The 25,064-nt window shown below is 53.0% G+C and overlaps 3 protein-coding genes across 8 annotated transcripts; all 3 read left to right on the top strand.

The window, feature by feature from the left end:
* Positions 1-360: 360 nt before the first annotated feature.
* On the top strand, positions 361-13,901 carry CD22 (CD22 molecule). 6 transcript variants are annotated; one of them, XM_086351819.1, is made up of 14 exons: positions 361-462; positions 2,560-2,615; positions 3,215-3,595; positions 4,978-5,271; positions 6,892-7,155; positions 7,281-7,544; positions 8,512-8,766; positions 8,973-9,233; positions 9,315-9,578; positions 11,395-11,491; positions 11,647-11,722; positions 12,108-12,232; positions 12,576-12,660; positions 12,970-13,901. In XM_086351819.1, the coding sequence occupies exons 2-14, from the start codon at positions 2,582-2,584 to the stop codon at positions 13,099-13,101; spliced, it is 2,532 nt and encodes an 843-aa protein (XP_086207945.1). In that variant the 5' UTR covers positions 361-462; positions 2,560-2,581; the 3' UTR covers positions 13,102-13,901. The 6 variants fall into 6 exon arrangements, with proteins under 6 accessions (XP_086207945.1, XP_086207948.1, XP_086207949.1 ...); XM_086351818.1 differs by having other exon boundaries at positions 413-462; positions 2,471-2,615; XM_086351817.1 differs by lacking the exon at positions 361-462 and having other exon boundaries at positions 2,188-2,615.
* A 4,324-nt stretch (positions 13,902-18,225) lies between these two features.
* On the top strand, positions 18,226-19,408 carry FFAR1 (free fatty acid receptor 1). The gene has a single exon (XM_086352159.1). The coding sequence runs from the start codon at positions 18,372-18,374 to the stop codon at positions 19,272-19,274; it is 903 nt and encodes a 300-aa protein (XP_086208285.1). The 5' UTR covers positions 18,226-18,371; the 3' UTR covers positions 19,275-19,408.
* A 3,322-nt stretch (positions 19,409-22,730) lies between these two features.
* Positions 22,731-24,860, top strand: FFAR3 (free fatty acid receptor 3). The gene is made up of 2 exons (XM_086352145.1): positions 22,731-23,024; positions 23,300-24,860. The coding sequence occupies exons 1-2, from the start codon at positions 22,913-22,915 to the stop codon at positions 24,283-24,285; spliced, it is 1,098 nt and encodes a 365-aa protein (XP_086208271.1). The 5' UTR covers positions 22,731-22,912; the 3' UTR covers positions 24,286-24,860.
* Positions 24,861-25,064: the final 204 nt, after the last annotated feature.

Here is a 25,064-nt window from a genome sequence, read left to right on the forward strand (position 1 = left end):
TTTGCCCACCCCCTACTCCCTGCCTCTGGCAACCACCAAACTGTTCTTTGTATCTATAGGTTCATTTTCATTTTTTGAAGATTCCACTTGTAAGTGAGATCATACGGTATTTGTCTTTCTCTGACTTATTTCACTTAGCGTAATTCCCTTCAGTCCCATCCATGTGGTAGCAAGTAGCAAGATACTCTTATATTCCTTTGTGTACATATTCTTTATCCACATTTCCATTGATGGACACTTAGGTTGCTTCCATATCTGCCGGGAACATTGGGGTGCCAATATCCTTTCGAGTTAGGATGTGTTTCCTTCAGAGAAATACCAGAAGTTGCTGTCACAGCGAGCCGGGGCCGGGGGTGTGGCCAAGAAGAGTGAAAATAGGTCACTGGCAACTCCACTGTGCTTCCCCTTTCACTCTTAGATGCTGCCGGGGTCCCTGAAGAGGGAAGACACATGAGGAAACAGGTAAAAACTATTTTGTTCTCTTTTGCATTAGACAAGCATGCATGGAGCAGCCGCTGAAAGCTGGCACAATTTCGGGGGCTGGGAGCACAGTGGGGACTCTCTTCCCTTCTCCTGCCAGTGTGACAACAGGTAGTAGTCCCCTGTCTTTGAGTATCTCTCTGGCGAGTCATCTGAGAGCAGGAGGGTGCCCTGCCCTCACGGGGTGCCCAGGAAGGGAGAGCGGACCCAGGGAGGCCAGCTCTGAGGTCCTGTGAGGCTCTACGTGGGCTGGTGTTGAGCAGAGCACATGTCGGGAGCTTTTGCGCACAGGGCCGACTGTTCCCAGACTCCCCACGCCATCTCACCTCAGCAGCCTTCCAATCGCAGGCCTGGGACCCACTCCTTGTGCCCCAGAGACCACCTGAAGCTCCGTGGGGATAAGCATACAGCCCTGCTCTGAGAAGCGTCCCTCTGCCACTGGCCCGGTGTCCTCCAGTGGGTCCCCAATGAGGGTGTGACTGGTGGCTGCTGGCAGAGGGGCACCCTTGCCCAACCCCCGGAGGCTAGTCTTTGCCATGAGGAATGGACACTGGCCCTGGCCACGGCCTTTGTGGGAACCCAAAGGGGGCCCAAAGTGCATCCCTTGGAATACTGACCCTAGGACTAAAGTGTGTAAAATAGTTCCCCTGGCTAAAGAAGTTGGGGTCTTGTGCTGTACTCTAAGGTCCATGCTGGGAAATGCACGAGGCATATACAGCTGGTTAAAGGGCCTGAAAAGGTCTATGCTAAAGATCCCATTTCACATTTTTTAATCCAGCTTTTCTCAAATGGATATGACCTTAAAGACTTTTTTGTGTGTAATGTGATTAACACCTGCAGAACTGTATGGTCCTTGCATGGAGTGTCTACCCCATCCATGCCTGGGGCCAGACCAGCATGACTTCTGTGCCTGGGAATAGGCCCCCTGGTTAGTTTCAGCCAGCAGCCTAGCTTTCCCCACACTGGTCGTGGACACCCAACAGTCCTTAGCTTAAGCCACACAACCGGAGGAGATAAACAGCCGGAGCGGTTGGGGGCAGGGGCGCTGATGTGTGGGAACTGTTGGCTGGGCAGGGAGGGGGTGGGGAGGAGACGAAGGTCTGGGCTGAGACAGGAGACACACTCTGTTGGCCCGTCCTGGTGACCCCCCCCACCCAGGGACAGGCCTGAAGGGTGCAACCATGCAAATTGGGACTTAAATTTAACTCTATGTAAATGTAACTCTGTGTAAAAGTCTAGTGCATTAGCTGTCCAGCTCATTGTGTGTGTGCACACACACACACACACAGGCAGTGGTTGCACATGGGTGGCCCTTGGACCACCTCTAGCCCACAGACAGGTTTTGTTTGACCAGCATGGTGTTTATTTGTTTTGTTTCAAAGCAAGACAGGAAACTGGCTTCTTGCAGCTTTTAAAACAGTAGAAGATAGAGCAGTGCTGGGCCCACGTTCCCACCTGACTGGAACTGAGATGCATGGCCTTTACTCAAGGCCGCTGTCCCCACCTGGTTGATTTGTCTCCTACTGAGCCCAGGGTATGGGGGGGGGGCGGTGCTCTGAATGGTCCCTTGGACCACCTTCTTTTGAGTCCTCTCAGATCCATCTAAATACTCTCCTGGCATCATACTTAATGACTGGCTTTAGAGTTGTTGTTGTTGTTTTCCTGGTCTTTAAAATCAGTTTGGCCCTGTCTCTTTCCTATGTGAAACCCTTCCCTGGTTACCCCAAGGTAAGCTCCAAGTCACCTAGGGCCTGACATTTGAGGTGCTCAGCAATTTGGTGCCACTCAAAGCTTGAGAGCTGGCCAGCAAGTTTATAGAAGTTTGGATGGATGATTGATTGGATGGATGGATGGTTGGAAGAGAGGAAGAAGTGCTAGTCCTACATGGTGTTGGGCTGATGGGAGAGGCATGGCATATCCTGAAAAGGCCCATGAGCTTCTGGAATTCCCTATCCTGCTGTGCAACCAGTCACTGTTCTCTGGGGATCAGGGAAAAGGGGTTGGCATAGGTGCGCAAGAAGAGCTGTCTGGAAGATGTCAGCGACCAGGTGGCTCAAAGACAAACTCTTCCTGGCCCAGGCTCCTGCCTAGACACAGCACCATGCATCTCCTTGGCCCCTCGCTCCTGCTTCTCGGTAAGGATGGCAGTCTCGGTGGGTCCTTGGGTCTGGGCTGATGGTGGAATCCGGAGGAGGAGGAAAGACAGGGGAAGAGAAGAGTAAATGTGGGGCAGGGTGGGGACCGGCAGTGTGTGTGTGTGTATATATATGTGTATATATATATCTGTGTGTGTGTGCGTGTGTTTGGGCTTCTAAGGTGGCGTTAGTGGTAAAGAACATGCTTGCCAAGGCAGAAGACATAAGAGTTGTGGGTTCGATCCCTGGGTTGAAAGATCCCCTGGAGGAGGGCATGACAACTCACTCCAGTATTCTTGCCTGGAGGATCTCCATAGACAGAGGAGCCTGGCAGGCTACAGTCCATAGGGTCGCAAGGAGTCAGACACGACTGAAGCAACTTAGCACACATGCACGCACATATCCAGGGGATCTTCCCAACCTAGGGATTGAATCTGGGTCTCCCGCATCGCAGGCAGATTCTTAACCATCTGAGCCACCAGGGAAGCTCATACGTGTGATCCCTCTCCCTCCCTGTCTCTTCAGGGGAAATTCTTTATTCCTTTGAAAGTTCTCAGTGTCCCTCACTAGTGTTTTCTGTTCACTTTGGTGGGTTCCAGAATACTTGACTTTCTCTGACTCAGCCTGGAACTTTAGGCATCCTAAGACCCTCTATGCCTGGGATGGAGCCTGCGTCTGGATCCCTTGCACATACAGTTCGGTAAAGGGTGGTGGACACACCCTAGATAACCTGACTGTGTACCACAATTTTACGTATGACAAGAAGACCAAGCACTACAACGGGACCATCCTCTATAATAAGAGCCTGAAAACCAAGGAGTCTACCCCCAGTCAGGAAAGGGTACAATTCTTGGGAAACAACAGAAACAATTGTACCCTTCTCATCAATCCTGTCAAAGTCAATGACAGCGGCCTTCTGGGGCTGAGGGTGACATCGGGGACTGACAAATGGATGGCATCTCTAAACCTCAGCATCTCTGGTAAGGCCCTGAGGATGGGTCCCTTTGTCTCAGCAGGGAGGAAGGTGGGGAAACATCCGACTCCTGGGACCGATCACAAACTGGGTTGCCTGCAGAGGCCAGACGGGGATGCCAGAGAGTGACCATCGTGGCACAAGGACCCTGTGGAGCCCATGGCAAACTGGAGTGTGGGCGTTCACCCCTCCTTGAGCAGACTGCCTGCCACTCAGCTCCTGTACATTCTAGAATCTGGCTTCTGGGTTGCCTGATTTTTTCAGAGAACATGGAGATCTGAATTTTCAAGGGAAACCTCCCAGTGTGTTAATGTGAGGGATTAATTCTAATTAGCCCTATGTGGCTACCTGGCACACGGATAGGGTATGAACAAAACACAGGTGTGGGGACCCCACTCCAGGCGGCATGCTCACTCTGTTCCATAGCCTGTGGATTTGGTGGGTGGTTCTATGCAGCCCTATGTTTGGGGTGAGAGATGCCACAATATGAGGGTGACCCAGCCCCAGGGATAGGGGAGACTGGCTGCACAACAGACCTCTCCACTAAAGGAAAGTAAACACAGAAGGCAAACACCAGGGCGTGTGACTGAAGTAAGCGTAAACCATAAGACACAGTTCCTAAGGAGGACCAGCTTTCACAAGCCCTTTCAGAAGGTATTTTGGCTGAGCAGAGAAAGGCAGGCCTGGGGAGAGGTGGATGGAGTGACTGGGGATTCCTGATGGGTTACTTGGGGCAGGGCGTCTACAGTGGGTCCATCTCTCAGGCTTCCAGCGTGGTCCCTGCTCTTTTTGTTTTTCTTTTTTTAAAAAACAGTTTTATTGAGATAAGTCTAATACAACTCACCTATGAAAAGTGTTCCGTTCAGTATTTTTTGGTGCATTTATAGACATGTTCAACCATTACCACAGTCAATTTTATAACATTTACATCACCTAGAATTGCAGTGCCTTCACCTGTCACTCCTGTGATAGCTAATTTGTGTGTAGATATGTCTGGGCTACAGTAGCCTGGAATGTGATCGAATGTTATTTTGGATTTTCTATGAAGATGTTTTTAGATAAGATTAATATTTATTTTATTTATTTTTAAAAATTTATTTGTTTAATTGGAGGATAATTACTTTACAATATTGTGATGGTTTTTGCCACACATCAGTGTGAATCAGTCACAGGTATACAGGTGTCCCCTCCATCCTGAACCCCGCTCCCATCTGCCTCCCCACCCTATCTACCCAGGTTGTACAAAGAGCATTGCTGTGGGTGCCCTGCTTCACACACCAAACACACACTGGTTATCTATTTTACACATGGCAGTGTATATGTTTCAGTGCTACTTTCTCAAATCATCCCACCCTCTCCTTCTCCCACTGAGTCCCTGCTCTTTTGCAGAGAGTGCTCCTCAACCCCACATAGAGCTCCATCAGGAAATCCGGGAGGACCAGGAAGTCACTGTCACCTGCTCACTGAATTTCGCCTGCCGTGATTACCAGGTCCATTTGCAGTGGTCCCTGGAGGGGTCTGTGACCACCTCTACCATCCTCTCCCCGGAGATGGTCACCACCCAGAGCCACCTCAGTTTCCAGCCCAAGTGGACTCATGATGGCAAGAACCTGACCTGCCAGCTCTGGGACCCCATGAAACAGCGGATACTCTCGGAGAAAACGGTGTTGCTGGAAGTGAAGCGTGAGTCTCCCCGATGCTCCTGTGGGAGGGACGAGGGTCTTGTCCTCTCTTCACCTCCTCAAAGGGGCATGGGAGCTCAGAGAAGGAAGCATGATGGGTCTGTGGGCACCTGCAGATGGGAATGGTCCAGGCAGAGCTTCGGCACCCCCTCTATCTTTCCCATCATCAGCGCTGGTGTTTCAGGGCATGAATTCATGTTAGCATCTGCTTCCCAGGTGGCACTCATGGTAAAGCAGGAGACATAAGAGATGCAGGTTTGATCCCTGGGCCGGGAATATCTCCTGGGTGAGGGCATGGCAATCCACTCCAGAATTCTTACTTGGAGAATCCCCCTGGACAGAGGAGCCTGACAGGCTACAGTCCATGGGGTCACAAAGAGTTGGACATGACCAAAGCGACTGAGCACGCACGCACACCAGTCAAACAGAATAAAATAATTTAATCTATCCTCAAGCCATGACATGATTTGGGGATCACTTGGCTAAGGGTTTTTTGTTCCCCTGGGGGGATGGGGTGAAGAATTTTTTCACATCATTATTGGAGGTTCATTCATTCATTCAATAAATATTTATTGTGAACCTACTAGGCGCTAAGCCATATTATGGCTGCCAGGCATAGAGCAATGAGCAAAGTTCTTGCCCACGTGGAACTAGCATTGCAGTGGGGGATAGAAGAGCAAATAGATGATCAGGGGAATACAGAACAAAATTTTAGGTGGTGCTGAGTGTAGTTAAGAAAAAATAGGGACTTCCTTGGTGGCCCAGTGGTTAAGACTCTGCCTTGCCATGCGGGGGGCACAGGTTCAGTTTCTAGTCAGGGAACTAAGATCCCACATGCTGGAGAGCAACTAAACTCATGTGTCAAAACTAGAAAGTCCATGTGCTGCAACTAGAGAGTCTGTGCTCCACAACTAGAGCCTGTGTGCTGCAACGAAAGATCCCACATGATGCAACGATGACCATGTCCTGCAGCTAAGTCCCACCTCAGCCAAATAAATAAATGTTTTAAAAGAGAGAAAGTAAAAGGAAATCAGGGCTAGGACAGACAGAGTGAGGGGTGGAGGCTTAACTCAAGCTGAGACTCAGTGAAGGAAGGGACTGAGGCGGGCACACAGTATCTTTGTGAGAAGAGCAATCCAGGGAGAGGGAAGAACTAGTCCAAGACCTTGAGGTAGGAACTTGGCATGTCTGCATCAGAGCAAGGGGTCCAGGGGCCCAGTGGTAGGAAAGGAAGGCCGAGAGGGACTGGGACACTAGATCTCAGGGGCTGCAGTGAGGGGTTTGGGTTTTTCTCTAAGTGTGGAATCCATGGAATGGCTTCAAGCAGGGGAGTGGCAAGCTCTGATGGACCGTCCTGGGAATGCTGCTGGCTGCTGGCAGAGACCAGAGCTTTGGGGACTGGGCTTGGGGGGAGCAGAGAGATGACTCGGGAGGCTGTGACAGTCCCCTGGTGCTTGGACCAGCCCACCTTTGTTGACAAGGGCAACAAGGAGTGGCTCCAGACTCTCGGCCCACTCTGTGTAGGCTGCTACTTTATCAGAATAAAAGAGCTGCAACTTCTCAGCACTTAACACCCTCGGAGAATTCCCTACCCCTTCTGCACTGTCCTCTGCTCCTCCAGACGCACCAAAGTTGGAGATCCAGGTCAGCCCCCAAGAAGCCATCGTCACAGAGGGAGAGTCTGTGACCATGAGGTGCCAGGTCATCAGCAGCAACCCGCCGCACTGGAGTGTGTCCTGGTTCAAGGACAGGACAAAACTGAAGGAGGAGGGGACAACACTCGTTCTGCCCGAAGTGACCAGGACGATGAGCGGGCAGTACACGTGCCAGGTCTCCAATGATGTGGGCTCAAGACAGTCAGATGTGGTGGATCTCCAGGTGCACTGTGAGCCTCCTGGGAGCTGCAAAAGGGGCAGGCTGGGAGTCAGCAGGGGTGCCACCCAGGCCCTCAGGAGGGGACCCATAGAGGCCTCTGCTCACCCCACCCCCCGCTTCGGCCCCTTCTTCCAGATCCTCCAGAACCTTCCTGGGTTCAGCTCTCCCCCTCGTCAATTAAAGAAGGAGTTACAGTAGAGCTGACTTGTATGTCAGTAGCCAATCCTCCTCCAGCGAATTACACCTGGTACTTCAATGAGCAAGAAATACCCGGAAAGAACGGCAGGACCTTCCAGATCCCTCAAGTCCTCGTCAAGCATGCTGGGAGGTACTCCTGCTTGGCAGAAAATAGTCTTGGGCCTGGATCTGTTGACCGGGAAGCTGACTTGAACGTCCAGTGTGAGTAGTTGCAGAGGAAATAGAAGAGTCCGAGAAGGGACAGCAAGCAGAAACCAGGGGCTCCCGACAGATTAGCTTCTGGGAGGTGGGCCTTGTGCTATAGTTCACAGTCATGTCCTTAGCACCAGAAGAGGCCTGGCTCGTGGGAGGTGCTCAGTAGATGTTTGTTGACTGAATGAACGGCAAGCTGCCAGGGTCCCATGAGGGACACAGAGACGTGGCATTGCTATGCAGCAACTGAGTCCCTGGAGAGGTCCTGAAGTATTTGAGAACTGGGGCAAAATGCCTTGTTACCTCTCTGTCATCTGGCCCTGTTTAGCACCAGTGAGTCTTGTTACTGAGCAGAGCCCGGGACAAAGAGAGTCCCTGTATTTGATCCTTGGACCCTGGGGCGTCATAGTATGGGCCAAATACACTGGATACCCAAATCCTGGAATCTAGACAACGAATATGGTTTACATAGTGGCAGCAACGTGTTTACCACTTGCCGTGTGGCTCTAATGGCCTCCTCTCACTCTGTCCTCACAATGTTCCACAAGGTTAGCTACTCACAGGACCCCATTTGACAGATGAGTAAACTGAGGTCTGCAGCCTCCAAGTGGCAGGATCCAGCAGTCTAGCTCCAGAGCTATGCTTTTTCTTTTTTAAATGAATGCCCTTGCTCTATGACCAAGCCTTGACAGCCCCCAGACCCATGCAGAGATCCACAAACAGCAGCCCCTCCTTTCTCAGCACCATAGGTATATACTCTGCCCAGAGCTGTTCTCTTAACCACTGCACCATCCTACCTCAAACCACAACCAGGCCAAATGGCCAGGGCAAGAGGGAAGCACAAGCCTTCCCTCAGCTAACTGACAAACTGCGTCAATGCAGGGCATGGGGAGAGCAGAGAGGAAGCCGGAAGGAACAGATACTGATATTAGAGGTAGCTATATTTTCTTCATCCATCTCTCTGGTTTTCTCCAAGATCCCCCCAAGGGGGTCACCACGGTGATTCAAAACCCCACACCGATTCGAGAAGGAGACAGTGTGACCCTGTCCTGCACCTTCAATTCCAGTAACCCCAGAGTTACTCGATATAACTGGAATAGCCCAGGCTCCCAGGACCATACATCACAGAAGCTGACGATTCAAAAAGTCACCTGGGATGCACAGCCAGTCAAATGCGAAGCCTGTAACCAGTGGTGTTCGTGGTCTCCCTCTGTCAACCTGAACGTCCTCTGTGAGTGCCCCAGGCCCGCGGGAACTGGGGGGTAGCCCAGTTGGGATAATGGGGTTCTAAGAGTAAGGAGCCCGAAGCCTGGACCACAGTCCTCACAGAGAACTGAGGGATGAGAGTCAGGCCTCGGGGCCAAGGGGAGAGGGAGTCTTGGGGACAGGAGGAGGGAAAGGGATGCCAGAGGTCAGCCTGAGGTCCTTGCTCTCCAGATGCCCCCAGGGACGTCAACATTCAGATCAGCCCTAATACAGAGATTCAATCTGAGAAGCGGGTCCTCCTCCAGTGTCAATACTCAAGTAGCCGTCCCGCGGACGTCCACTTCTTCTGGAAGAAAGATGGAAGCCTTCTGAAGGAAGGGAAGACACTTACCTTTGGCCAAATCTTTCCAGAAGATTCGGGAACCTACCACTGCTTGGTCAACAACTCCATAGGACAGACCTCATCTAAGGCCTATGAGCTCCAAGTGCTGTGTGAGTAGCTGGAGCTGGAGGTGGACGGCAGAGATGGGCAGAGGACCAGTGACCTGAATCCTGACTTTGCTTGTCCTGCAGACGCTCCCAGGAGGCTGCGTGTGTCCATCAGCCCGAAAGACGGGGTGGTGGAGGGGAAGACGGCAGTCCTGACCTGTGAGAGTGACGCCAACCCTCCCATCTCCCACTACGACTGGTTTGATGGGAAAAACCAAGACCTTCACTATTACGGTCAGATGCTGAGGTTGGAGCCTGTGAAGCTGCAGCATGCAGGCAGCTACTGGTGCCGGGGGACCAACCGTCTGGGCCAGAGCCAGTCACCCCCCACCACCCTCACTGTCTACTGTAAGGCCCCCTCCTTCTTCTTCTCTGGCCCTGGCCACTCCTGGGGCTTCCTCCTTGGCTGTGCTGCTGTGTGTTCAGATCACATCCTTGATCCTGCCCTGCGTACCCTCCCTCTCCTGCAGGGGGCGGACGGGGGTGTGGGGAACCCTGCGCTCAGAGGCCCCCCTGCTCCACACACAGCTATTCCATCTTCCTTCTGCTCAGTCTCTTCAGACTCCAGGAGGACTCCCTCTCTGCCTGCCCCCCTCCTTTCAGACACCCTGAGCTCCTATTGGCTCCCTCTCTCTGCCCCTCCCTCTCTGTCTCACCCTTGAAAGGTTGCTTGTTTCTATCTTTTGATTTTTTTTTACCAGTTTTTTTTTTTTTTTAAGACAATGCAAGTACATGGTAAAAAAAAAAAAAAAAGAAAAGAAACAGCATGGAAGGGTAAATACTGGAAGGTCAGTCACTTCTCCTTTCTTGCTCCCTGAGAACTCTGCCTCCTCTCCACCCTCAAGGCTTTCACTGTTGGCTAGGTATGTCTCCTTGCAGAAATATTCTGTTTGTGCACAATAGGCCTCTAGAGACCTGTGTCCATACACCCTTCTTTGTTACTTAGACTTTGGAAGAGCTCACACATTGCCTTGAATTTTCCTTCCTTCATGTAATGGGGGCTTCCCTGGTGGCTCAGATGGTAAAGAATCTGCCTGCAATGCTGGGGACCTGGGTTGGATACCTGGGTCGGAAAGACCCCCGGGAGAAGGGAATGGCAACCCACTCCAGTACTCCTGCCTGGAGAATTCCATGGACAGAGGAGCCTGGTAGGCTACAGTCCGTGGGGTCGCAAAAAGTCAGACACGACTGAGCGGCTAACACTTTCACTTTCCATGTAATAACAGCACTTGGAGATTGTTCTAGATTTGTGCATAAACAGGTGTCTGAAGAGTCTGGAAACATAGGGGGAAATATTCACTTACTGTGTTTTTCTCAGATTAGTGATTGGAGCCAGGACTTTAAACTTAGAGGATCCTCAGCATGTAAAGCTGGTGCTAAGGCGAGCCAACCTAAGTGTGTCATTCGGAAAAGTGACCTAACACCACGTTCCCTAGGTCTCCCCTCCGCAGACACCCTGAGACCTGCCTCTTTTCCTCAGGGTGCAATGTTGCAAAACTATGTGCCCAGTGCCCTCCTCAAGGCTGGACACAGTCTCCTGCTCCGGGCACACCCACAAAGAGAACTGTAGGCTCGGTTCCTGCCTGGACTTGCTGGGTTGAAGGACAAGTGATTTTAAGTAAAGCCAAGTGGCCCTTGGGGCTTCCCAGGTGGCTCTAGTGGTAAAGAACCCACCTGCCAATGCAGGAAATGGAAGATCCCTGGGTCAGGAATATCCCCTGGAGGAGGGCATGGCAACCCACTCCAGTATTCTTGCCTGGAGAATCCCATTGACAGAGGAGCCTGGAGGGCTACAGTCCATGGGGTCGCAAAGAGTCGGACACGACTGAAGCGACTTAGCACAAGTTCACACGCAAGAGACCTTCTGATGAGACAGTATCATTTATGAGGGTCACATGCTCTTCGGGTGCCTGAATCCGTCACAAAGCAGACACTCCTCTTGAAAACCGATTGCACCTCCCTCCTAATGAGATGTCCGGAAGGCAGGGCTGGCTTCTCTCTCTTATTCTGAGTCACGTGCCCGGGGCATGGAGGAGTTTCACAGGCTAGAAGGACAGTGGCCTCGCAGAGAGAAGCCGAGGATACCTCCCAGGCAAAGGGCAGAGCAGGCCTGCTCCCCGACTGAGGCTGTGCCATCAACTGATGTACCTCCCTTCTCCATCAGACAGTGCTGCCACCATCAGCAGGCGTGCGGCCTTGGGAGTGGGGTTCTGCCTGGCCATCTTCCTTCTGGCCATCTGGGGAGTCAAGCTTCAGCGGAGGTGAGTGCCTCCCACCACCTGCCTCCTTTGCTTTGCCTCCCGCATCCCAGTGAGTGGGTCCCTGGTCACTCAGCCTTGCAGCCCCCAGCATGCTGGGTCCTCAGGGAGCTCTCCCCAGGCCCTTCGTCCTCTCTGATCACGTCTTTATTTCTCAGTTGGAAGAGGATTCAGAGACAGCAGGGCCTTCAAGAAAGTTCCAGTGGACAGAGCTTCTTTGTGAGGAATTTAAAGGTAGGAGGGCAGAAAGAGGGAATGCAGGGCAGGTCTTGACGTCAAGAAAGAAGCAAACTGGAAAATCAACTATGTGTCAGTTAAAAAATAAAAAAGAACTTTCCTGGCAGTCCAGTGGTTAAGACTTCGCCTTCCAATGCAGGGCATGTTGGGTTCCAACAGGTAGCTAGGATCCCACATGTCACAGGACCAACAAACCAAAACATAAGACAAAAGCAATATTGTAACAAATTCAATAAAGGCTTTTAAATGGATGGTCCACATTAAAAAAAAAATCTTTAAAAAGAAACACAGTGGACATGGATGATAGACTATTGTGGGGGTGGGTGGGGGAGCTAGGATGGGGAGAGGAGTGATAAGAGCTGAAATTTTGTCTTTCTCTCAGGCTAGAAGGACCCCCCAAGCCGAACGCCCCGCCTCCCTGGGGTGCTACAACCCGGTGATGGAAGATGCAGTCAGCTATGCTACCTTGAGCTTTCCTCTTGGCGAGACTGACACTCGGAGACTTAGGTACCAGGGGGGTGACACCTGCACCCTGGGAGGGACATGGGGGTAGCGCTTCCGTCTTGCCTTCCTCTTTGCTTCATCTTCTCATTCCAGCTCTGTAATGACCCCCTGGAGAATGGTCTAGGGAACTGGATCTATGCCTTCAAGCAAGGGCCAGTCTCCCTCACCAAGGCTGAGGCTTCATGAAACACACACATGCGTTCACTTGGTGGACACCTGAGCTCCTGCTGTGAACACAGGGGGCTGAGAGGCTGGGGGTGCTCTTAGGGGCTGGGGCAGTTGGAAAAAGGAGCAAATTGCATGCAAAAGTCTTCACCTGTGGTTATCTATCTGCCTTCCCTCTCAGAGACGCAGGGAGCTCAGAGATGCGGGAAATTCCCCCAAGCAGGGAGGACAGGGTCACCTATGCTGTGGTGCAGAACTGTCAAGTGGTAAGAGGGCAGGGCTGTAGGAGGCGGGGGGAGAGGGAACCTGGCCTCACCCCTGCGTCCCAGATAGGAAGGACCCGGTGGGCTCCGTGGTGGCAGAGGCTGGGCAGGGGGAGGGCTGCCCAGGCCCCGGCATGATCAGAGCTGGGGCAGGCATCTCCCAATTAGAGAGGTCAACTGCGGCCAGTTTCTGGACGAGAGGGCTTCGTCTTGGGCCCTTGGGACCCCGGGGTGGGGGTAGGGGGGGCCAGGAGGGAAGGGGCAGTGGGAGTGGACAGTGGAAAGCTGCTCACCACACTGTGGCTTCCTCAGGCCGACTATGAGAACGTGACTCCGGAGGTCCTAGACGATGAGGGCATTCATTACTCGGAGCTGGTCCATTTTGGGAATGGGAAGCGGGCACTGGCCCAGGAAGGAGTGGAATACGTGACCCTCAAGCACTGATGGGCCAAAACCTTCTCAGCTCCTGCTGCTCTGCTGGGGCGTTATACACGTGCACGCATGCATGCACAGTTACTGCAGCCCAGCTGCTGCAGAGAACTTTGTATGTGGCCCAGACACAGTGTCCCTTCTTAGCACTGGTAACCCTCCAAAGGGTTTGTTCCTGGTCCTTTCCTCTCAGCGTCTCATCTACATACCTACCTTGAACTGTACAAATCTTCCCCCTGCCCCTCCCCGGCCATCTGTCACCACCTGTGTGTGTGTGGTCTGTTAGTCGCTCAGTCGTGTCCAACTCTTTGTGACCCCATGGACTGTAGCCTGCCAGGCTCCTCTGTCCATGGGATTCTCCGGGCAACAATACTGGAGTGGGTTGCCATGCCCTTCTCCAGGGGATCTTCCCGAACCAGGGACTGAACCTGGGTCTGCTGCATTGCAGGCCGAACCTTTACCGTCTGAGCCACCATCTGCCCCCTCCCAAACCCCATCCCCTAGATGGCCGTGTCCCCGCTGGGATCAGCTGGTCATTATTTTTATTTCTCTCTCATCCCGTTCCTTTGACAAGTGACCCCTGCTCGATAACTGCACTCACTAATATAATGCCTAACTTTTGCCTCCGGGACAAAGAGGTAGAGAGAGGCACTGCCCTGGGCCAGTTCCTCCTCTAGGAGGCATTCCACGGAGAGGATTATGCTGCTGCGGCCCCTGTCCTTGGAGGTCTCGGGGTCTGAGATGTACACCGATGTGGATACAAGTGTAAGAGACACAGAGCTGCACAATAAACCTGACTCAGATATTGCATCAAACAGCCAGTGAGTGATTTCCAGTCTGCAGAGTCTGAGTGGGGACAGGGAGATGGGGCAGGCATCCAAGGGCTTGGGAAGAAGGGAAAGGTCATGATCAAATCACCAGACTGGAGAGCCCATCTTCTGGTTGCCGAGAGTCCACTGGCATCACAGACAGAGTCTGGGTCTCAGCTCTTCCACCTGACCAGCCAAATGAGCTTGGGCAGAGTTCACCGGCTTCTCTAAGCCTCAGTTTCTTCATCTGTTAAAAAGAAGATGCAGGTGGTTCGAGATAGGAAATGAGCTATAATCTTATGTCATATTATAAGAAGGCTAACACAGCAGCCAAAAGTCCCTAAAAATCAAATTCCTATCTGATTTGCATCTCTTGAAGACTGTGAAAAGGGGAAGCCAACTCATCACTCACAGCACTTCTCAAAAAGTGGCCTTGCTGAGTTCTTTCACAACCCACAGCTGCATGGCTTCTCGAAGACCTGGAGGGACCTCTCACCCTTTCTACCTTCGTTTACCCCCACTCGTTTTCTAGTATGTTTCCTGGCCGACTTGCCCTCTGCTTCTCCGTCCGTTCTCTCTCTACCCGTTCCACTTCTGCCAAGGGGCCAAAGCCCATTCTCCTTCGGGGCAGGAAAGCGTGGTTCATCAATCAGCAAGATGCCCAGCAAATTCCTGGCCTGTGATGAGTGTTCTGAAGACATCACCTTCCTTTCCTGCCCCCAACATTCCCCCCTGCCCAGCACCAGATGCTCTCTGCAAGGTCGTCCTTGGGGTACCCGAGGAGTGGGGTGCTGATTTCCCCATCTAACTTCTTGTCCCTGGTTTGACTTCTTCCTCTTTTTTCTTTCTTTTTTGGCCACACCATGTGGGTTGGGTCATCTCAGTTCTGGGGCCCTCACAGTGAAAGTGCTGAGACTTAACCATTGGACTTCCAGGGAACTCCCTTGTTTATACCTCTTATGAGCACCATATGCTTTTTTTCAGAGAAGGCTTTGAGGACTGTTGAAATGAGAGGGGAAGGGCTTGGGAACCAGAATCACTGAACCCATTCCACCATGTACCTACTGAACACCTGTCACTACATCCAGCACAGAACCAGTTATCGGGATACCAAAAAAAAAAGATAGAGCATGGTCCTAATCTTAGGGGTCTCTGGTCTAGCTGCCCAGAGGGTTTTAGACACCAAAGGAGCTGGAAGCAGCCTGCAGAGGCCTGGCACGGGGTTCCCTGGCAACCAGCAGGTGACTTCCATCCTGTCCCCATGCCTAGCTGCTGATATCAACCTACTTCATGACCAATTGCCTGAGAGATGTAGCTGTCATCAGGTCCCACTGAGACGTGCACAGCAGAGACTGGGCAGCCTGAGGCCAGAACACATGCAAGCCCCGCATCCAGCCCCAGACCTCACTGTCCTCACCCAGACAATAGACCATTCATATGACTCAGTGAGTCCCTGCTGTGTATGCAACCAGCAGTGGACAGAGCAGACAGAAAGCTTCGCCCTCACTGGCCAACAGTCTAGTAGTTGTTGCTGTTTAGTCGCTAAGCCGTGTCTGACTCATTTGGGACCCCATGAACTATAGCCCGCCAGGCTCCTCTGTCCGTGGGATTCTCCAGGCAAGAATACTGGAGTGGGTTGCCATTTCTTTCTCCAGGAGATCTTCCTGACCCAGGGATGGAACCTGCATCTCCTGCATTGGCAGGAAGATTCTTTACCACTGAGCCACCAGGGAAGCCGTACATTTTAGCTGAGGAGCTGGCAAATCTGGTGTCTCAGTGTTTCAAGTGCTCAGAATAAACAACACAAAGTGACAGCGGAGGGGCTGGAGCAGAGGCAGGGCCCATAGGATGCAGGGACCGAGGGAGCAGAGGCAGGGCCCATAGGATGCAGGGACCGAGGGAGCAGAGGCAGGGCCCATAGGATGCAGGGACCGAGGGAGTCTCTGAGGCTGTGATGCTTGGCAGACACCTGGCCTGCCACGCAGGAGAGCCAGCGGAGAAGAGCTTGAAGACCCGCCGTCTCCCTTGGCACCCAGCTTTGTTCATCTCCCAAGCACTCATCACAACAGCTAAAATGGCACTTTTGTTGATTTTTTCCCCAGCCCTGTCCGTTTCTGAGTGTTTCCAAAAGACAGAACCCTAAACAGCAGGTGGTGAGTTCTTCTATATCCCAGGGGAGGTGCTGGATGACAAATGCAGGACTTGGAAGGGAGGCGGCAGAGAACCTGAGATTTAAAGGGAAATACGACCATTTCTTTGGAGGGAGCTATGGATCTGCGGAGAACCTCACGCTACCCGCACTTGAAGCCTGATGGGAAGCATTTCCAGGGAGACACTCGGAGAAACTTATTCTGGGTGACGTGGAATTCGGGGAGGACATAGTGACCTGGTGACTGACACACATGCCCAAGAAAGCTGAAGTCCAGAGAGGCTGTATTGTCAGTCTCACACAGGAGAGACAGATGGATAGACAAACACCTGCTATGTGTCAGAGACAGAGAAACAGGACCACAGAGACAGCCTGGGGCCATTTAAATCTCACTTAGGGAGGATGGGGCTTCCCAGGTGGCTCAGTGGGTAAAAGAGCCCATCTGCAACGCAGGAGATGCAGCGAGATGCGAGTTCGATCTCCATGTCAGGAAGTTCCCCTGGAGAAGGGAATGGCAGCCCATTCCAGCATTCTTGCCTGGAGAATCCCATGGACAAAGGAGCCTGGCGGGCTACAGTCCATGGGGTCGAGAAGAGTCGGACACGACTGAAATGACTAAGCAGGCACGTAGGGAGGATGACGCCAACAGGGAGGTGAACGACTGAGTTCCCAGGGGCTGAGAAAGGTAAGCAGCCAGATGAAGGGGCCACCCAGCGTCCCTACAAGTGCCCCCAGGAGGGATCCCCTCTGCCATCAGTGCAGCTCAGAGAGGGGCAGGGCAGACCACTGCCCGGGTACTTCAGTGCCGTCCATCTCAACTTTGCTTGTTCCTGGTCTCTCCTCCTCCTGCTCCTGCCGACACAGGGAGGGTCAGTAACCACCGTCAGGACTTTCCTGGTGGTCCAGTGGCTAAGACTCCGTGCTCCCAATGCAGGGGAGCCAGGTTCAAACCCTGGCCAGGGAACTAGATCCCGCATGCTGTAACTAAAATCCAGCACAGCCAAATAAATTTAGAAAAAACAAATATAAATATGAAAAAAGCAACCACGGTCATCAGGCCAGAGGGGAGAGGAGAGGCCTGTTATCAGGTATGAGGAGAGGGGAAACTCCAACTAGGCATGATGATCTCATTACCCCACATTACCACCTACTACATGCCAAGTGGAGGTGCTATGGTGACCAGAGGGACTTTTTTAGTCTCTGAGAGTGAGTCTGGCCCTGCCCATGAGCTCATCCAAGAGCAGAGAAGACTTAGCCCCCAGGGCAGGTTTGAACTGTTGGGGGCAGGGTGGAATAAAACTGTGTTCTGGTTGTACCCCACCCACCCTGCTCTTTAAAGGTGCTGGCCAGGCACACCTCCCTCCACCCAACGAAAGCCCACACCTCTAACCTCTCCCCTTCCTGTGTTCACATCACCTTGGACCCTCACCTCCTTCCGAGATGGTCCATTAGCTGCTCATCCAGGCTGTGAGTGCTTCAGGCTAATGGCCCTGCCACCCCGCCCTTCCCTCCCTTCCGGCTCACTGCCCATCCTGGCCACCCTCCCTCAGGGGACTCCTGAGCCTCAGACATCTGGCAGCACCAGGAGGTGAGTCCCTCTTCCTATGGCTTCTCTCCCCATAAGAATGATTCCTCAGATCCCTGCAAGAATGATTGCCCAGATCCCCAGATGCCTCCGCTCAGGGGGAACCCCTGAAGTCAGCTAAAGTCATTCCCTTACACTGAGGGGGCTTGGCTTACCCCTGGACTCTCCTCAGGCGACCCTCTTCTCCTGCCCATGGCCACAATCTTCACCTTCCCCATACCCCAACTTCTTCCCTCAGCTGGGAGTTGCCACCTGACCCACACTGCCTGCTATAGGGGTGCAGAGCCCTCTCTTTACAGGGAATTGGGAAAGGGGCATGAACACAGGAGTCTAGATTCCTCTCTTGAGAAAAACACCCTCTTGGGCTTCACTCTGGTTCTGAATTCTCTCCACCCTTTGTTTTCCCAGAGGCTCAAGAATCAGGAGGTCTTGCCTCTCCTGGGACCTGCCCACCTGTGTTCCGTCTCCCATCTGTTGCCAGCGAGCGTGTGCTCCATTTTAAGGGGGCACGTGGCAGAGAGAAAGCAGAGGGCTGACAGCGAGCGGTCCCTGCTTGAATCCAGGCTTGACTGCTAAAAACCTGCCACCTCCCTCTATGGGGCATCCATCTCTCCACTGATCTCACTAGACAGCTTCTCGCATCCTGAGCAGTGCTGAGACCAGTCTGTGACTCCAGGAGCCCCCGTTCCTCGGTCCCAGGAGATCTGAGATCAGGAAGTGAGTGGGGCGCACAAGGGGCCCCATGGACCTGCCCCCGCAGCTCTCCTTCGCCCTCTATGTGGCTGCCTTCGTGCTGGGCTTTCCACTCAACACCTTGGCCATCGCGGGCGCCGTGTCCCACGCCCGGCTGCGCCTCACCCCCAGCTTGGTCTATGCCCTCCACCTGGGCTGCTCTGATCTCCTGCTGGCGACTTCTCTGCCCCTGAAGGCAGTGGAGGCCCTGGCTGGGGGCACCTGGCCCCTGCCGGCCCCTCTCTGTCCTGCCTTCGCCCTGGTCCACTTCGCTCCACTCTATGCGGGAGGGGGCTTCCTGGCCGCCCTGAGTGTTGGCCGCTACCTCGGAGCTGCCTTCCCCTTGGGCTACCAAGCTGCCCGGAGGCCGCTCTACTCCTGGGGCGTGTGTGTGGCCATATGGGCCATCGTTCTCTGTCACCTGGGGCTGGTCTTTGGGCTGGAGGCCCCGGGGGGCTGGCTGGACAATTCCACCAGCTCCTTGGGCATCAGCACACCAATCAATGGCTCTCCGGTCTGCCTGGAGGCCTGGGACCCAGCATCGGCAGGCCCGGCTCGCTTTAGCCTCTCGCTTCTGCTCTTCTTTCTGCCCCTGGTCATCACAGCCTTCTGCTACGTGGGCTGCCTCCGGGCACTGGCCCACTCGGGCCTGAGCCACAGACGGAAGCTAAAGGCGGCCTGGGTGGCTGGCGGGGCCCTGCTCACATTGCTGCTCTGCTTAGGACCCTACAACGCCTCCAACGTGGCTGGCTTCCTGCACCCCGACATTGGAGGCCAGTGGCGGCAGCTGGGGCTCATCACAGGTGCTTGGAGCGTGGTGCTCAACCCTTTGGTGACCGGCTACTTGGGAGGCCACCCTGGCCAGGGGACAGTCTTTGTGGCAAAAACAAAAGCAGGGGCATCCCAGAAATAGTAGCTATTGCTGGGGGGAAAGGGGCAGGGAGCAGGAGAGCCTGGCTGCTTCTCCAGGCTCCTGGCAAGGGCCACTCTCAAGGAACGGCGGGGCAGCCTCGCCTGGGAGCATCCCTGGAGCCACTTGTGGGAAGAACTGAGCCTAGAAGAAGACAGGATTGCAGTCAGAGAGAAGGATGGAGGCCTGGAGCCAGATGGCAGGAGGAAGGTAAGCTGCCCCCGGCACATAGGACTTCCCACCTCCCCTGTCTCTCGTCTCCTCGAATCTTGACTGCCCCGACTGCCAGCGAGTCATGTGGAGGAGGAGGAAGGATATTTGCTTCTAAGCCAGAGGCACTGCCACTCTGATGGTATGCTTGGGGAGATGTTACTCCAAAATCTTTTCCTAGGAATGTACATTTAAATCTCTCAAGAAGCAGCAGGAGGCAAGACCATGACACTGTGATACCCTATAGGGCTCACAAGGGGGCAGCATTAGAACTGTGAACAGGAAGCTGGTGGCAACAGATGCTTGGGCAGGGGGAAGGGAAAATACTAGCAGCACCAGAAATAGTCGCAAACAAACATACATGACAGTCACCACGTTAAGAGTTTTGCAAGCGTTGTCTCATTTCATCCTCCCACAATCCTTTGATTTAGCCGTGCAGCTGCTGTACAGATGAGCAGGCAGCTCACTGCACAAGGGAGTCAGGCAAAGGGGCAAACGCTGACTGAGCTCTAGACTGCGCTTTGCTCACCAAGCCACGTGCCTGGTGTGGGGCTGCTCCCACCCAGGAGAAGGAGTGACTTACTCTAATTTGAACAAAGCCGCTACCCACTTTGTCAGGCAGCGCACGCCCCCTGGTGCAGGGCTGTGCTCTGCAGGGAGTGCCTTTTCCTAATTTGCACTAAGGCGCTGCATGAGTTTGCCATGGTCCTGGAACCAAGTATGACCATCATCTTCATTTCTCGGGATTAAGAAATTTGCCCAAGGCCTTACAGCAATGGAGCAGTGGACATAAGATGTGATGCTTCCAGGAGGACCCCAAAAGGTCAGGGGACATCTGGAAAACTTAGGGGTATCGGGGTTAATGCCTCTCTTTGCGGTCCCTTTTGTGAAGGTGAGTGGTAACACCCTGAACCCAACAGAGAGTAGGCAGACGACAGCGGCCGAGAGAGACACACACGTGGGCGTCTGCTCTGAGATGAGGTGTAGGAAGCAGACTTATTCCTCTAATGATGACAAAGACGTGAACACATAGAAGCAAAAAAACTGGTAGCTGCGTGCCTGACTTGCACTTGTGGATTATACAAGTTTTCATGCTTGAATGTCTACAAGGGGGAACTTCCTTAATGGTTGTCCAGAGGTTAAGACTCTGTGCTTCCACTGCAAGGGGAATGCGTTGGATTCCCTGGTCAGGGAACTAAGATCTTGTATGCTGCATGGTGTGGCCAAGAAAAACAAATGTCTACAAGGGCAAGAATTTTTCTTGTTTCGTTTGCTGATATAACCCCAGCAATTAGAAGAGAGCCAAGCACGTAGTAGGCTTGCAGTAAATATTTGCTGAGTGAGTGAATGCTTGTAACAGCCCTCCAAAGACAGTTTTATTACCCCTGTTATAAAGATGGAGGGCTTTCCTGGTGGCTCAGTGGTAAAGAATCTGCATGCCAATGCAGGAGACGCAGGTACAATCCCTGGGTCGGGAAAACCCCATGAGAGTAGGCAATGGCAACCCACTCCAGTGTTCTTGCCTGGACAATCCCATGGACAGAGCAGCCTAGTGGGCTACAGTCCATGAGGTTGCAGAGTTTGACATGACTTAGCGACTAAACAACAGCAATAATAAACAAATACGGAAACAGGCCAGAGAAGTGAAGTCACTGGCCAGAGGCTCCACTGAAGCCAGAAACAAGTTTGCTCTCTGTGCAGTGGGGACACCAGAGAATCTTGGTCAAAGCCTGCACTCCAGCACAGATGACCCCTCCCATAAAGCAACAACTATGCTCCCTCCCACCGCATCAGAGCACCTGCAGCTGCTGGGCCACCTCTTCCGGTTACTTGTGCCTCTTCCACTTAGGGGAGATTTCAGCTCCTCCCTGCAGCCCTGCAGAGCCTGCCCCCAGCATCCTCTGGTTACTCTCGCCCCTTGTGCCGTGAACCTGCTCCCAGTGGCCCCAGAAGGCCCACCTGTGCACCCCTATTCCCTGTGCTTGCACCATTTCCTCTGGGGGCTCTCGGCCTCTGTATTATTTGTGTCTTTATTATTGTCCCCCTACTCAGTCCCTTTCAAGGACACCCCTTCCCACCACATGTAAGTCCCACAACAGCAAAAACTTTGTTTGGTTTTCTGCCCGATTTCTAACAGCTTATTTGAGATAAAATTTACATATCATAAAATGCACCCATTTCAAGTGTACCACCCTGATTTTTAGTACATTTACCAAGGGGTGCAACTATCCCTATCAAGCAATCTAGGACATTTTTTGATAAAAATGGAATAACTCTCATGCTCACTTACAGTTAACCTACTTCCACTCTCAGTCCCCAGGCAACCAGTCATCTACTTTCTGTCTCTACAGATTTGCCTACTCTGGGCATTTCATAAAAATGGTAACATACATAGTCTTCTATGTCTGGCTTGTTTCACCCAGCACAATGTTTTTAGGTGCATCCATGTATGCATGGGTATTTCATTCCTTTTTGTTGCCAAATAGTATTCCACTGTCTGGCTATGTCACATGGTTTATCCATTCACTAGCTGATGGACACCAGGTAATGTTTCCACTTTTTGGTTATTATGACTAATATTCTTATGAACATTTATGAGCAAGTCTCTGTGTGGGTATATGTTTTCATTTCTCTTAAGTCAATAGTTAGTGTCAGTCACTCAGCTGTGTCCAACTATTGGTGACCCCATGGACTGTGGCCCACCAGGCTCCTCTGTCCATGGGGATTCTCCAGGCAAGAATACAGGAGTGGGTTGCCATTCCCTTCTCCAGGGGATCTTCCCTACTCAGGGATCAAACCCGCATCTCCTGCTTGGCAGGCGGATTCTTTACCACTGAGCCACCAGGGAAGCCCCTGCTATGGATTATGTGGCCCCCTAAAAGGTAGTTGTTACCATCATTGCCACTAAAATTAATATTACTATCAGCCCAGAGACAAGCCCACCGTAGGAAGTGGGGTGAGGGCAACTGACATCTGTTCAGTGCTCACCACACTTAACTTAGCCTTTGACAGGTTATTAACTAACACTTTACACAATAAACCTATGAGACTGGTATTCTGATGATCCTGTTCTATGGATGAGAAAGCAGAGGCACAGAGGGCTTAAGTTACTGGCCCTAAATTACTAAGCTAGCAAGTGACAGGGCTAGCATTGAACCCCAGCCTGGATCCAGAGCCCAGGCTCTGCATGACTGTGTCACACTTCCTGCCCTTACAAGGCAAACTGGAGGAGTGCCATTCTAGAGGAGCAGATAAAATTCAAGTGGAGGATCAGAGAGAAGACAAAGTCTGCACATCCCCTGTGAGGCCGCCGAGGAGCAAGGCATGCAGGCAGTCGTGGAATTTGCTCCTCATTTTGCATACTGGCCCAGCGGCGCTGCTAACGGAGCTAAAGGCATCTTTTGTGCCGTTGCTCTCCAGCGAGTGACGTCATGGGCACTGCCAGGTTTTTATCACTTCTGCCAGATAATAGCTCACCGGACTTGATCTGGAGGAGCCGGCAAGGTGTTGAGCAGCAGAGCCCTCGGGTTCTCAAAGCAGCAGGTGAGCACGGGGTCCTTAGGGGCTCTGTGGAGGGCACCTTGGCGCTCAGGGAGAGGGAACAGGAGACAGGAGGCGACCAGGAAGAAAGGGACAGGAAAGGGGCAGGAGACCGGGTGTGACCAGGAAGAGAGGCAGGCGGCCCCTGCTGCGGAAAGCGTGAGGGAATGGGGGTGGGGGTGTTCCTGGCCGATGGGAACATCAGCTGGGAAGCTGATGGTGCGAGACCCCCACCTGTGCTGCCATCTCTGTCTCTCTCTCTCTCTCTCTCTCACTAGTGGCCATGACCAACCCAGACCACTCCTTCTTCCTCGGCAATCACTGGCTCTTCTTCTCCGTGTACCTCTTCACCTTCCTCGTGGGGCTCCCCCTCAACCTGATGGCCCTGGTGATCTTCGTGGGCAAGCTGCGGCGCCGCCCGCTGGCCGTGGACGTGCTCTTGCTAAACCTCACCCTCTCGGATCTGGTCCTGTTGCTCTTCCTGCCGTTCCGCATGGTGGAGGCGGCCAGTGCCATGCACTGGTCCCTGCCCTTCGTCTTCTGCCCCTTCTCCAGGTTCCTCTTCTTCACCACCATCTATCTCACGTCCCTCTTCCTGGCAGCCGTGAGCACAGAGCGCTTCTTGAGCGTGGCCTACCCGCTTTGGTACAAGACTCGGCCGAGGCCAGGGCAGGCTGGCCTGGTCAGTGGGGCCTGCTGGCTCCTGGCCGCTGCTCACTGCAGCGTGGTCTACGTGATTGAATTCTCGGGGAACTCCTCCCCCAGCCAGGGTATCAACGGGACCTGCTACCTGGAGTTCCGGGAGGATCAGCTGGCCCTTCTCCTGCCCGTCCGGCTAGAGATGGCAGTGGTCCTCTTTGGGGTGCCCCTGTTCATCAGCAGCTACTGCTACAGCCGCCTGGTCTGCATACTCGGGAGGGGAGCTAGCCATCGCCGTCGGAAGAGGGTGGCAGGGCTGGCGGCCGCCACATTGCTCAACTTCCTCGTCTGCTTCGGGCCCTACAACATGTCCCACATCGTGGGCTACATCCAGGGTAAAAGCCCCACGTGGAGAAGTTATGTGCTACTCCTCAGCACCCTGAATTCCTGCGTCGACCCCCTTGTCTACTATTTCTCATCATCTGGGTTCCAAGCCGACTTCCAGGGATTGCTGGGGCGGCTGACTGGGTCCTGGGGCCCTTGGCGGCAGGAGAATGGCGTGACCTCGAAGAAGAGCGAGGGAGAGGGGCCACCTCAGGAGCTGTTCAACATAGAGGCCAGCTAGCGGACTCTAGGTGGGTGCTCTGGAGCTGGTGGCAGGTGGACTGGGCTGCAAGGGGGATCATCCCTGGGGCAGCTCCAAGCTCAAGTCAGGCAGGACCCTGGAGAGGCAGACTGGGGACTGGCACCATCCAGGGCAGAGCAGGCACCCCGCCTTCCTCAGGATGTGCCCACAGAAGCCCAGCTCTTGATCTCATCACACACTCCCCTCCCTTCCCATCCCCTGACGTGCCCAGGAAGTGGTCAAGGTGAGGAAGAGCTATGGAGAAAAAAGGAGCTTCCCATGGCAGCAGGCCAGCTCCTGAACTTTGCTGAAGGTAGAAGAGGAGCTGAGAGCAGTGTTCAGGGGCCCAGGGAGCTGCCCAGTGACTTGGGACAGAAGACGGGAAGAATGTCCTTCAGAACTACTGACAAAGCTGGTGGGGGTAGGGACACAGGACTCCAGGTGGGAGGGAGCACCCTGCTGTCACATGTGGATTTTCCAGAAAGTTTCCACTGCTCAATAATTTCAGATCTTCAGGGACATTTATGAAAAATGGCAAAGAAACATTACCTAAATAAATTTTGTGGCAAGCAAAAGAGAATTTTTTTTTCCTTAACCTTTTTTTTTTTTTTAATGGTCCATGTGATTGGTATATGTGAGTGTATCTTAGGTGAAATTGATGGACGGAAGGATAAAATACCGAGACTCTGAAAGAAAAGGGATGAACAAGAAGATGCTTAAATGCTGAGAGAGGACTGGAGTTGGAAGAATTAGAACAATAACTAACCTATCTTAAGAGC

Source organism: Bos grunniens, chromosome 18 (genome assembly GCF_055505025.1).
Source record: "Bos grunniens cultivar Pamir isolate PY7600 chromosome 18, Bosgru_T2T1.0, whole genome shotgun sequence".
Lineage (NCBI taxonomy): Eukaryota > Metazoa > Chordata > Mammalia > Artiodactyla > Bovidae > Bos > Bos grunniens.

What these genes read in the sequence shown, in the direction of transcription:
- CD22 (XM_086351817.1), top strand. Translation starts at nt 2,327, where the DNA reads ATGGATGGTTGGAAGAGAGGAAGAAGTGCTAGTCCTACATGGTGTTGG. An exon ending in AGCTGACTTGAACGTCCAGT is followed by an intron (nt 7,545 to 8,511) that starts GTGAGTAGTTGC and finishes GTTTTCTCCAAG; the next exon opens with ATCCCCCCAAGGGGGTCACC. An exon ending in ACTGACACTCGGAGACTTAG is followed by an intron (nt 12,233 to 12,575) that starts GTACCAGGGGGG and finishes CTTCCCTCTCAG; the next exon opens with AGACGCAGGGAGCTCAGAGA.
- FFAR1 (XM_086352159.1), top strand. Translation starts at nt 18,372, where the DNA reads ATGGACCTGCCCCCGCAGCTCTCCTTCGCCCTCTATGTGGCTGCCTTC.
- FFAR3 (XM_086352145.1), top strand. Translation starts at nt 22,913, where the DNA reads ATGGGCACTGCCAGGTTTTTATCACTTCTGCCAGATAATAGCTCACCG. An exon ending in TCGGGTTCTCAAAGCAGCAG is followed by an intron (nt 23,025 to 23,299) that starts GTGAGCACGGGG and finishes CTCTCTCACTAG; the next exon opens with TGGCCATGACCAACCCAGAC.